The sequence below is a fragment of the Nerophis ophidion genome, linkage group LG12, assembly GCF_033978795.1.
Source record: "Nerophis ophidion isolate RoL-2023_Sa linkage group LG12, RoL_Noph_v1.0, whole genome shotgun sequence".
In the NCBI taxonomy this organism is placed as follows: domain Eukaryota; kingdom Metazoa; phylum Chordata; class Actinopteri; order Syngnathiformes; family Syngnathidae; genus Nerophis; species Nerophis ophidion.
This window is the reverse complement of record NC_084622.1, coordinates 44,107,643-44,121,274: the sequence shown is the minus strand read 5'-3', so window position 1 is coordinate 44,121,274 and position 13,632 is coordinate 44,107,643. Positions and strand designations below refer to the sequence as shown.

Sequence of the window (13,632 nt, the reverse complement as noted above, 5' to 3'; positions counted from 1 at the left end):
TTAAAAATTTTGTTCTGGAAAATCTAGAAGAAATAATGATTTGTCTTTGTTAGAAATATAGCGTGGTCCAATTTGTTATATATTCTAACAAAGTGCAGATTGGATTTTAACCTATTTAAAACATGTCATCAAAATTTTAAAAGCAATCTTAATCCGAAAAAATTACTAATGATGTTCCATAAATTATTTTTTTATTTTTTTTTCAAAAAGTTTAGAATTAGCTAGTTTTTCTATTCATTTTTTTCGGTTAAATTTTGAAATTTAAAGAGTCGAAATTGAACGTAAACTATGTTTCAAAATTGTATTTTCATTTTTATTCGTGTTTTCTCCTCTTTTAAACCGTTCAATTAAGTGTTTTTTTCATCATTTATTCTCTGCAAAAAACCTTCCATAAAAGGAAAAAAAATGTACAACGGAATGACAGAGGGAAATACCCCTTTTTTTTTATAGGTATATCAATGTATTTATTAAAGGTAAATTGAGCAGATTGGCTATTTCTGGCAATTTATTAAAGTGCGTCTCAAACTGGTAGCCCTTCGCATTAATTAGTACCCAAGAAGTAGCTCTTGGTTTCAAAAAGGTTGGTGACCCCTGTTCTAGTTCAACTCGTGAAAAATGGAAGCAAAAACAAAAGTGTTGCATTTATATTATTGTTCAGTATACTTAAAGGCCTACTGAAATGAGATTTTCTCATTTAAACGGGGATAGCAGGTCCATTCTATGTGTCATACTTGATCATTTCGCGATATTGCCATATTTTTGCTGTAAGGATTTAGTAGAGAACATCCACGATAAAGTTCGCAACTTTCGGTGCTAAGAGAAAAGCCCTGTCTCTACCGGAAGTCGCAGACGATGACGTCACATGTTTGATGGCTCCTCACATATTCACATTGTTTAAAATGGGAGCCTCCAACAAAAAGTGCTATTCCGACCGAGAAAACGACAATTTCCCCATGAATTTGAGCAAGGATGAAAGATTTGTGTTTGAGGATATTGATAGCGACGGACTAGAAAAAAAAAAAAACGCGATTGCATTGGGACGGATTCAGATTTTTTAGACACATTTAGTAGGATAATTCTGGGAAATCCCTTATCTTTTGTGTTGCTAGTGTTTTAGTGAGTTAAATAGTACCTGATAGTCGGAGGTGTACCTCCACGGGTGTCTTGACACGCAGTGTCTCAGGAGAGTCGACGGCAGCTATGGACAGGGCAAGCGACTTTTTAACCACAATTTTCTCACCGAAACCTGCTGGTTGACATTCCGTCGTGTTTCATGTTCGCTTGACCACGCTCTGATCCATAGTAAATTTTCACCTCCAGGAATTTTAAACAAGGAATCACCGTGTGTTTGTGTGGCTAAAGGCTAAAGCTTCCCAACTCCTTCTTGCTACTTTGACTCCTCCAATATTAATTGAACAAATTGCAAAAGATTCAGCAACACAGTTCTCCAAAATACTGTGTAATTATGCCGTTAAAGCAGACGACATTTAGCTGTGTGTGTGTGCGTAGCGCTCATACTTCCTAAAAACCCGTGATGTCTTGCGTACACGTCATCATTACACGACGTTTTCAATACGAAACTCCCGGGAAATTTAAAATTGCAATTTAGTAAACTAAAAAAGCCATATTGGCATGTGTGGCAATGTTAATATTTCATCATTGATATATAAACTATCAGACTGCGTGGTGGGTAGTAGTGGGTTTCAGTAGGCCTTTAAACATAAAGACTTACTCGGTCACATCATTAGGAAAACCTGCACTCTCCGATTCAGACTCTGCGTAAAAACTGCTGCTTTTGAGGGGACACTCTTAAATCCGTTGTCAGAGGACAGATTGCGGCTGTCATTCGAGAGCATTCTCTCGTCCCATAGCGGGGCCATCTCTAGCCTGGAACTCGCTGCTAATGCTAATGCTAATGCTAATACGCTAACCGAACTCTGCGCTGGCGTCAACAAGCTAACTCCCACCTTTGATCTCCTCTATAAAAAACACGATGACTTGGAGGGCCGCTCGAGGTGGAATCATATCTGAGTGGTGGACCATCCGACTGAGTTTGCTGTTCAATACTTGCAGGAAGTGCTGAATCTTGACGACGAGCCCATGTTGGACCATGCTAACCGGACCCTGCATGCCAGGCCTAAAGATGGCAAACCTCCCCGGCCGCTTTTTAGTCAAAGGGAATTCATTTCAAATCCGGAACCAAATTCCACAACGGGCGGATGAGGCTTCTAAGCTATCCTATACGGGCAAGAGGATTTAGATTTTTCCTGTCTTTACTCCGGCCGTAGCTCGCAAACGAGTCGCCTTTGCTGTAGTAAAGAGAAAACCACATTCATATCCCAACATGAAGTTGGGTCTTCTCTTCCTTGCGACGTTGTAGATCACTTTGTCCAATGGCCAGACTCACAGATTCGTGGATACAACAAGGGCAGCGTACTGAGTGGACAAAAACACAAAAATTGGAGTTGCTTGGAGCTACGGGACTACAAATCCCAGAAACGTGAGACGTCGTGTCTTTCTTTTTGATTGTGTTTGTACCTGGGGACGGCGTGGCGAATTTGGGAGAGTGTCAGATTAGATTAGATAGTACTTTATTTATTCCGTCAGGAGAGTTCCTTCAGGAAAATTACAATTTTCAGCACAATCCCATTCAAGATCAGACAAACATTACAGGGAGACAGAACAGGATCGCTGACGGGTCTGCCGGCTTCCAGCGCCCCTTACAAAAAAGATGACATACAGGTAAACAAGGGGGTGAAGGGGGGGGGGAATAGAAGATTAAAATAAAATAAAAAAAATAAAAAATCGGTCTTAGCCTAGGCCCTGGAGTGGGGGTACAGACTGAGGCCAAGGGAAAAGAACAACAACAAGAACAACTCATAGCCATAGTACGCATCCCTCTTACATGTGTATAAGAGGGAAACATCACAGAACACAGAGGACATTAAAGACATTAAAGCAGCAGATACAACCAGACACTTCTACATACAGCTATGAATAAAAAGTAAAACAAACATATCCACTGTGGTGGCCTCTGCGGTGTTCCACGCCATCGTCCGCTGGGGTGGAGGGTGGATGGCCAGAGACAGAAGCAGACCCAACAAGGCAACCAAGACAGCCGACTCCACTCTCGGCCAGTGTCCAGTCCGCATGGATGAGCGAGGATACGTCCAAGGTGACTGAGGTGTCCGACACCTGCTCACCCAGTCAAGACACCGCGAAGCCTCTCCGTCCCAGTAGCTCAGTGCTAGTTCCCCAGCCCTGTCCCCTCATCCGCATCTCCTCCAGTCCCTCCAAAGCGACTCCGGTGTGGCAGAGACCCAGCAGCTGGTCTCCATGGCCAAAAGGCTCCCGGGAGGCAGATCCAGAAGTCCACAAAAAAAGCACCACAGAGGTCACGAAAGTGCCACCCCTTGTCACACAGTCCCAAAGGGTCCCGGACCAAAATGCTAAAAAATATAATAACACATGAAAACAAGAGGGAAACACAAAAGGATGACACAAGAGCACAGAGCTCCTGCCTACAGCAGCCACTACAGCAGCGCCATCTTGAAAAAAAAAAAAAAAAAAAAGTGCCAGCAACCTAAGGGTTGATGGTTCAATCCCCACCCTCTACCATCCTACTCACGTCCGTTGTGTCCTTGGGCAAGACACTTGACCCTTGCTCCTGATGGGTCTTGGTTAGCGCCTTGCATGGCAGCTCCCACCTTCATGTGTGAATGTGTGTGTGAATGGGTGAATGTGGAAATACTGTCAAAGCGCTTTGGGCTCCTTAAAAAGGGGTAAAAAAAAAGTGCTATACAAGTACAACCCATTTACCATTTACCTTATTCATATGGTCTGGTTCCTGAGTTCTGTCAAAATGACTACTAAGTATTTTTTGTACCATCTTATTGACTAATATACCGGTTGTATATCTGTCTCCTTTATATATTTGTGCACATTCCATTGAAGAAATAGTTGTTGATAGTAAGCTGTAATTAAACGGTGTAGTATCTTATTCAAACGTATACCTTAATGCACTTTATTTGCTAACTGGATGTCACATTTTGGAGCCTACTGTGTTGTTTACTAGTGATGAGAAAAAACTCAGGAATAATATATTAACCAGTCTGACACAACACATATCTCTACCTCTCAAACCCCAGATATTTATAAAGACAGGGTTTCTCTGTAGGCAGAACTTGATGTCCTTGCGAGAGACCGTACTACTGAACAAAGCCTCTGTTCAGGATATCAGTTCTATGAACATGCTAATAAAGCTGGTAAACTACTATAAACACCAGATATAATTTTTCCATGATATTCCGCAGATTCAGTCTAATCCAGGTATAGTCACGGATTATCTTGAGATCAATCATGTAAATAAGAATTTGTATGCGTCCCTTTACTCATCTGCTCATTGTTCTACTCATAAACGTGAGCATTTTTTTGCCAATCTGGACACCCCCTTGTTTGATTAGTCCGCTGCAGTACAGTTGGAGAGACCAATTACTGCTGCGCAGTTAAATGTTGCAGCGTTATCGCTACAAAACGGAAAATCTCCAGGACCAGATGGCTATAATCTCAATTTTTTCAAAATAATTTGGCTAAAGTTTTTCCAGCTATTATTGGACATGTATAATGAATTGTTTGAATCTGGCCGCATCCTGCAAATGCTCAACCAAGCTTAAATGTTTCTACTCTTGAAAAAAGGCAAGGACCCTTTATATCAGGGGTGTCAAACTCATTTTAGATTGGGGGCCACATCGAGAAAAATCTACTCCCAAGTGGGCCGGACTGGTAAAATCATGGCATGATGACTTAAAAATAAAGACAACTTCAGGTAGTTTTTTATTTTGTTTAAAAATAATACAAGGACATTCTGAAAATGTACAAATCATAATGTTGTTGTTTTTTTTACACTTACATGTTGCGGTTAATAGTATTCTACCTTTATTTGTCGTTATTTATACCTTCTGAATAAATTATGTGATAATGTTCGCCAGTCAGCAGATTGGTGTTAATTTTCAATCTATCAAGATATAAAAATAAATAAAAATCAAATCACAGGACGTTGTTTGTGTAGTTTGCTCATTTTCCTCGACTGATACACTAATTTTTATATTTTTTTTACATATGTAGCATAATCTACAAAGATACAAATAATTGCTATTGCGACATCTAGTGGGCACATTTAGAACAGCAGTTTCTTTCATTAAAAATTTTTGGCTCATTGATACTTAACAAACTCCTCCTAAAACCTGTTCACAAGCCTGATCCGGCCCGCGGATCGTAGGTTTGACACCCCAGCTTTATATCGTCCTTTTAGCTTGTTGAATGTGGATTTTAAATTATTATCCAAACTGCTGGCTTTATGTCTGGATACTTCTATTATTAATGTGGATCAAACCAGGTTCATTCGTAATAGGCAATACTTCTCTAATCTTTGCCGTCTTTTTAGTACATTGTGTGATGTGCCTGCTCTTAAAACTGAAGAGGCGGCAGTGATATCAATGGATGCTGGAAATCTATGGATGCTGGAAATGCATTTCACCGAATTAAGTGGAATTGTTAGTATGTCCTGGAGAGATTCGGCTTTGGTATTAGTTTAATTTAATGGATCTATCTCCTATATTCATCTCCTACAGTTTTTAGTGCTTACAAAGCGAGTCTACTGATAGATTAAGTTAGAATTTTACGCTACTTTATAATAGTAATGGCAACAGCGCAGATTGAATGCTCCACAGCAAAAGGATTGAGAAAAGTAAGAAGCCTATTGACTATGACACAGACAACAATGGCGGAAGCGTGCAATTATGCAGATCCCAAACACACAACAGCAGAAACCAACAGGTAAGAAATGTTGGTATTGCGTAATAGGTCAAGATAATACGCCAGATAACATGGCTGGCATCATTTATTGAACAGGCATCAACCTGCAGTCCACATGCATGTTGTATGTGTGCCTGCCATAGATTGGTCACCCTTATCATTACACTTTGTATCATATAAAATAACATACACAAGGTGCACCGGGTACTGTCGATTTTTGGAGAAAATTAAAGGATTTTAAGTGTGTCTCACTGTCCTAAAAATACAGTACATTATTTGTCCCTCAGTGACAAAAAAAAAAAAACTACCATCCAATTGACTGTTCGCATCTTATACAATCATCAGGGGATCAAGTACTTCCTTTCCCCAAACTATAGCTGAATTATCTGAAATTTTCAGAAAATTAACTTAGCCTTTCAAATAAAACGACTGAACGGAATACAGGAACAACCCATCTACTCACAAAATGAGAGTTAAAATTAATTGGTTGAATTTAGAGCCCCACCAGCTGTGGCCCTAGTTAATGTGAATTATGTTGTTTACATCTTATTGCCCACAACACCTGTGCAATGATTTTAAAGGTTTTATTTTGTCTCCCTTTTTCTCCTTGCCCCACTCTCTTGCTCTCACTCTTTTCACAGCTTGACTTTGAAGCCAGAGCAAGGTAAGAAGAAGTTTGATCTATGTTCACCTTCTTTAAGACTTGACACTTAACTGTAAAACTGAGGGCACTTCAAAACTACTCCTCTCAGTTCCCTTAACCATCATAAGACTTACAACACCCCAACCTGCATATTAACAAACACACAGTCCAAGCATTTCTCTGTTTGCAGTACAGATCCAAGCTCACCTCTGCACATCAAGTACTCCCTATCCTCCAAAGCCATTTTTCACATGTGAGTCACGTTGATTTCCCAGCAAGGCAATTAGTCGCTCTCATCTATGTGTGCCCGCTGGAATCACTCGAAGTGACAAACTCTGTCGCTCAGTATGAGAGACTGTATGCTATGGAGCTGTGTTGATTGGCACGCTTAAACTGTATGTACATGTTGTTTTGTGATTAGAGGAGTCAGGTTTGGCCCCCTGCACTATCCTTAAGGAGGGGAATTGATAAGATTTTTCTGGTTCCGATTCCACTTTTGATTCTGCGTAACGATTTGGTTCTTTATCGCTTCTGTTATTGATCGGAAGAGATAACAAAAATGTAGATTAGTATGAGGGGTGGGCAATATCGCAAATTTGGGTATCGATACCGATCCAATCCGATACTGGCCAGTATCGCCGATACCGACACCGGAAGTGAAATGCAAAAACAAAAATAAATACACTACTTTAATAATACTTAAATATACTAACAAAATACCTTAAAAATAAATTCAATTAAGAGCCCGAAACCCAAAATAAAAAAGTGCACTGTTATCAAAACAGTCAAATGGAAATATATAATTAAATGTGTAAGTCAATAAAGACGATAGCTTAAATAAGTATTAGGGGTGAGCAATATCGCAAATTTGGGTATCGATACCGATCCGATCCGATACCGGAAGTGAAATGCAAAAACAAAAATAAATACACTACGTCAATAATACTTAAATATACTAACAAAATACCTTAAAAATAAATTCAATTAAGAGCCTGAAACCCAAAATAAAAAAGTGCACTGTTATCAAAACAGTCAAATGGAAATATATAATTAAATGTGTAAGTCAATAAAGAAGATAGCTTAAATAAGTATTAGGGGTGAGCAATATCGCAAATTTGGGTATCGATACCGATCCGATCCGATACCGGCCAGTATCGCCGATACCGATACCGGAAGTGAAATGCAAAAACAAAAATAAATACACTACTTTAATAATACTTAAATATACTAACAAAATACCTTAAAAATAAATTCAATTAAGAGCCCGAAACCCAAAATAAAAAAGTGCACTGTTATCAAAACAGTCAAATGGAAATATATAATTAAATGTGTAAGTCAATAAAGAAGATAGCTTAAATAAGTATTAGGGGTGAGCAATATCGCAAATTTGGGTATCGATACCGATCCGATCCGATACCGGCCAGTATCGCCGATACCGATACCGGAAGTGAAATGCAAAAACAAAAATAAATACACTACTTTAATAATACTTATATATACTAACAAAATACCTTAAAAATAAATTCAATTAAGAGCCCGAAACCCAAAATAAAAAAGTGCACTGTTATCAAAACAGTCAAATGGAAATATATAATTAAATGTGTAAGTCAATAAAGAAGATAGCTTAAATAAGTATTAGGGGTGAGCAATATCGCAAATTTGGGTATCGATACCGATCCGATCCGATACTGGCCAGTATCGCCGATACCGGAAGTGAAATGCAAAAACAAAAATAAATACACTACGTCAATAATACTTAAATATACTAACAAAATACCTTAAAAATAAATTCAATTAAGAGCCCGAAACCCAAAATAAAAAAGTGCACTGTTATCAAAACAGTCAAATGGAAATATATAATTAAATGTGTAAGTCAATAAAGAAGATAGCTTAAATAAGTATTAGGGGTGAGCAATATCGCAAATTTGGGTATCGATACCGATCCGATCTGATACCGGCCAGTACTGCCGATACCGATACCGGAAGTGAAATGCAAAAACAAAAATAAATACACTACTTTAATAATACTTAAATATACTAACAAAATACCTTAAAAATAAATTCAATTAAGAGCCCGAAACCCAAAATAAAAAAGTGCACTGTTATCAAAACAGTCAAATGGAAATATATAATTAAATGTGTAAGTCAATAAAGAAGATAGCTTAAATAAGTATTAGGGGTGAGCAATATCGCAAATTTGGGTATCGATACCGATCCGATCCGATACCGGCCAGTATCGCCGATACCGATACCGGAAGTGAAATGCAAAAACAAAAATAAATACACTACTTTAATAATACTTAAATATACTAACAAAATACCTTAAAAATAAATTCAATTAAGAGCCCGAAACCCAAAATAAAAAAGTGCACTGTTATCAAAACAGTCAAATGGAAATATATAATTAAATGTGTAAGTCAATAAAGAAGATAGCTTAAATAAGTATTAGGGGTGAGCAATATCGCAAATTTGGGTATCGATACCGATCCGATCCGATACCGGCCAGTACCGCCGATACCGATACCGGAAGTGAAATGCAAAAACAAAAATAAATACACTACGTCAATAATACTTAAATATACTAACAAAATACCTTAAAAATAAATTCAATTAAGAGCCCGAAACCCAAAATAAAAAAGTGCACTGTTATCAAAACAGTCAAATGGAAATATATAATTAAATGTGTAAGTCAATAAAGAAGATAGCTTAAATAAGTATTAGGGGTGAGCAATATCGCAAATTTGGGTATCGATACCGATCCGATCCGATACTGGCCAGTATCGCCGATACCGATACCGGAAGTGAAATGCAAAAACAAAAATAAATACACTACTTTAATAATACTTAAATATACTAACAAAATACCTTAAAAATAAATTCAATTAAGAGCCCGAAACCCAAAATAAAAAAGTGCACTGTTATCAAAACAGTCAAATGGAAATATATAATTAAATGTGTAAGTCAATAAAGAAGATAGCTTAAATAAGTATTAGGGGTGAGCAATATCGTAAATTTGGGTATCGATACCGATCCGATCCGATACTGGCCAGTACCGCCGACACCGATACCGGAAGTGAAATGCAAAAACAAAAATAAATACACTACGTCAATAATACTTAAATATACTAACAAAATACCTTAAAAATAAATTCAATTAAGAGCCCGAAACCCAAAATAAAAAAGTGCACTGTTATCAAAACAGTCAAATGGAAATATATAATTAAATGTGTAAGTCAATAAAGAAGATAGCTTAAATAAGTATTAGGGGTGAGCAATATCGCAAATTTGGGTATCGATACCGATCCGATCCGATACCGGCCAGTACCGCCGATACCGATACCGGAAGTTAAATGCAAAAACAAAAATAAATACACTACGTCAATAATACTTAAATATACTAACAAAATACCTTAAAAATAAATTCAATTAAGAGCCCGAAACCCAAAATAAAAAAGTGCACTGTTATCAAAACAGTCAAATGGAAATATATAATTAAATGTGTAAGTCAATAAAGAAGATAGCTTAAATAAGTATTAAGGGTGAGCAATATCGCAAATTTGGGTATTGATACCGATCCGATCCGATCCGATACTGGCCAGTATCGCCGATACCGATACCGGAAGTGAAATGCAAAAACAAAAATAAATACACTACGTCAATAATACTTAAATATACTAACAAAATACCTTAAAAATAAATTCAATTAAGAGTCCGAAACCCAAAATAAAAAAGTGCACTGTTATCAAAACAGTCAAATGGAAATATATAATTAAATGTGTAAGTCAATAAAGAAGATAGCTTAAATAAGTATTAGGGGTGAGCAATATCGCAAATTTGGGTATCGATACCGATCCGATCCGATACTGGCCAGTATCGCCGATACCGATACCGGAAGTGAAATGCAAAGACAAAAATAAATACACTACGTCAATAATACTTAAATATACTAACAAAATACCTTAAAAATAAATTAAATTAAGAGCCCGAGACCCAAAATAAAAAAGTGCACTGTTATCAAAACAGTCAAATGGAAATATATAATTAAATGTGTAAGTCAATAAAGAAGATAGCTTAAATAAGTATTAGGGGTGAGCAATATCGCAAATTTGGGTATCGATACCGATCCGATCCGATACCGGCCAGTACCGCCGATACCGATACCGGAAGTGAAATGCAAAAACAAAAATAAATACACTACGTCAATAATACTTAAATATAGTAACAAAAATACCTTCAAAATAAATTAAATTAAGAGCCCGAAACCCAAAATAAAAAAGTGCACTGTTATCAAAACAGTCAAATGGAAATATATAATTAAATGTGTAAGTCAATAAAGAAGATAGCTTAAATAAGTATTAGGGGTGAGCAATATCGCAAATTTGGGTATCAATACCGATCCGATCCGATACCGGCCAGTACCGCCGATACCGATACCGGAAGTGAAATGCAAAAACAAAAATAAATACACTACGTCAATAATACTTAAATATACTAACAAAAATACCTTCAAAATAAATTAAATTAAGAGCCCGAAACCCAAAATAAAAAAGTGCACTGTTATCAAAGCAGTCAAATGGAAATATATAATTTAATTTTTTAAGTCAAAAAAGAAGATAGCTTAAATAAGTATACAAAAAATATATAAAAAGAAAAAAACAAACGAACAAATACACACACACACACGTCATTATAACGTGTCTAACATCATATTCATGAATTAAACACCAATACAACTTTATTTTCAATAGATAATGCAGGCTCAGGTCCCTCCCCGCTCACAGAGGACTGGGCTGTCCGTTCACTTGATTGTTTATTCTGTTCATAATTATGTTATTTGCTCAGGCGACGCTTGTTCACAAACACTAAGACATCAGTGAGTTTTATTATCCCTCCAAATGACACAGTCGCGGCTGAAACTCAAATGCACTGAGAAAAGAACGAATCATTTCATTAAGTGATTCAGTTCGTTCACTCAAATGATTCGTTTGAACGAACGAATCGTTCGCGAACGACCCATCGCAAGGGAGGAGGGTGGGGTGGTGAGGAGCGCTGCGCTGCGCTGCGCTCACATTTTTTTTAAAATCGGAGTGATTCGCTTAATTTGGTGAAGTATCGATACCATCATGCCAGTATCGATACGATACCGATACTCACCAAGTATCGATACTATCGATACGCCCAGCCCTAATTAGCATCATTTGTGTTTAGTCCAGAGCAGTGGTTCCTAACCTGGGTTCAATCGAACCAGAGGGGTTCGGTGAGTCGGCCTCATGGGTTCGGCGCAGAGGTCAAGACACACCCGACTCATCGTGTAAATACAAACTTCTCCCTATCGGCTTATTATGGATAAGTCAACAGAGGAAGTCACACTGATTTGCGGGTGTGTCATTTGTTGTGAGTTCATGCACTGTGTTGGTTTTGTTCTTCGAACAAGGTGATGTTCATGCATGGTTCATTTCATGCACCAGTAAAAAAAAAACATATTACTTTGTATTGAATTAAAAATAAACGTTTTATTTTTTCACAAAATAAGGGTTCGGTGAATGCGCATATGAAACTGGTGGGGTTTGGTACTTCCAACAAGGTTAAGAACCACTGGTTTAGAGCTAATACAGGAGTAAGGAACCTATGGCTCTAGAGACAGATGTGGCTCTTTTGATGACTGCATATGGCTCTCAGATAATTATATTTATATAGCGCTTTTCTCTAGTGACTCAAAGCACTTTTACATAGTGAAACCCAATATCGAAGTTCCATTTAAACCAGTGTGGGTGGCACTGGGGGCAGGTGTGTAAAAGTGTCTTGCCCAAGGACACAACGGCAGTGACTAGGATGGCGGAAGCGGGAATCGAACCTGGAACCCTCAGGTTGCTTGCACGGCCACTCTACCAACCGAGCTATGCCGAGTAACCGTGTAATACTCTTCCATATCAGTAGGTGGCAGTCGGTAGCTAATTGCTTTGTAGGTGTGGGAAACAGCGGGAGGCAGAGTGCAGGTAAAAAGGTGTCTAATGCTTAAACCAGGGGTAGGGAACCTATGGCTCTCAGATAAATCTTAGCTGACATTGCTTAACACGATAAATAATGAATAATTCCGCTGGTAATCACAGTATCAAAAATAACGTTCAAATTATAAAACATTCTCATGCATTTTAATCCAACCATCCGTTTTCTACCGCACCTGTTCAAGATGTCGCATTAATGGTAAGAAGTATTATATGTATTATTGGTTAACTTTTATAATAACAATGTTGTTAAAAAGAATAAGAGACTTATTATACTCTACAAATGTTGGTCATACTTAAAAATGCACAAATTTAGTTGTATTCAGTGTTGAAAAATTTATACGGCTCTTACGGAAATACTTTGTGAAATATTTGGCTTTCATGGCTCGCTCAGCCAAAAAGGTTCCCGACCCCTGAGCTAATGTGACCTTACAAAGCCAACAGTGAGGTCTTTAAAAAACCCAATGCATATAAAAACAATTTTGAAAATAAATTAAAATAAAATCTGAATTCAACAAAATAAAACATGTGAAAATTACTCAAGCATGTAACATTTCATAACATTTGTAAAACTTTTAAGAATCTTGTATACCATGCAAATACTGGGCAAAAGTTTGTTAAGATTTAGTTGTTTGGAAGGTAAAACAATAGCATAGGCTCATAACATGCAACGCTATTTCAAGCCTTCTTTTGTTGTAATGTTGATGATTATGACTTACATCTTATGAAAACCTTGAATTGAAAATCTCAGAAGATGTGGGGTTTTTCAAAAACTGTAAATCATGATCATCCAAATAATAATAAATAAAGGTTTGGCATATCTCACTTTGCATGTAATGACTTTATATCAAATATTCGTTTCACATTCGAAGTTGAATTGCTGACATGAATGGAATTTTACACGCTTTTCAAATTTTATGAGATCCACCTGTACAATAATATTGGCCTAGTTAAAATGTTGTTGGGGGAAAAAAATGAAGCTTTTCTCTGACTACAATTGAACATTCACCGACTGAAGTTGCATTTGTTTGTATTGTTGTAAGTTTTTGACTACAAACTTAGTCACTGCTCATTGACATTTGTCGTGGCAGATGTTAACCGGAGCTATTACTTCCCACCTCCAAACCTGCCAAAATTTGTTTCCTCATGCTCATCTGAATGAGAAGGCAT

The 13,632-nt window shown here is 37.3% G+C and overlaps 1 protein-coding gene across 5 annotated transcripts in view; it reads left to right on the top strand.

Moving 5' to 3' along the window:
* The window catches only part of trim44 (tripartite motif containing 44), a 201,163-nt gene that overhangs the window by 78,950 nt on the left and 108,581 nt on the right, over nucleotides 1–13,632 (top strand). For 3 of the 5 annotated variants that reach the window (XM_061917626.1, XM_061917628.1, XM_061917625.1), the window contains one exon: nucleotides 6,456–6,478. The exons of 1 other annotated variant lie outside the window; for it this stretch is intronic. In XM_061917626.1, the coding sequence (XP_061773610.1) occupies nucleotides 6,456–6,478 (23 nt within the window). Of the gene's footprint in view, nucleotides 1–6,455; nucleotides 6,479–6,647; nucleotides 13,480–13,632 lie in introns of those variants that run through there. One more of the 5 variants, XM_061917627.1, reaches the window with a different exon arrangement.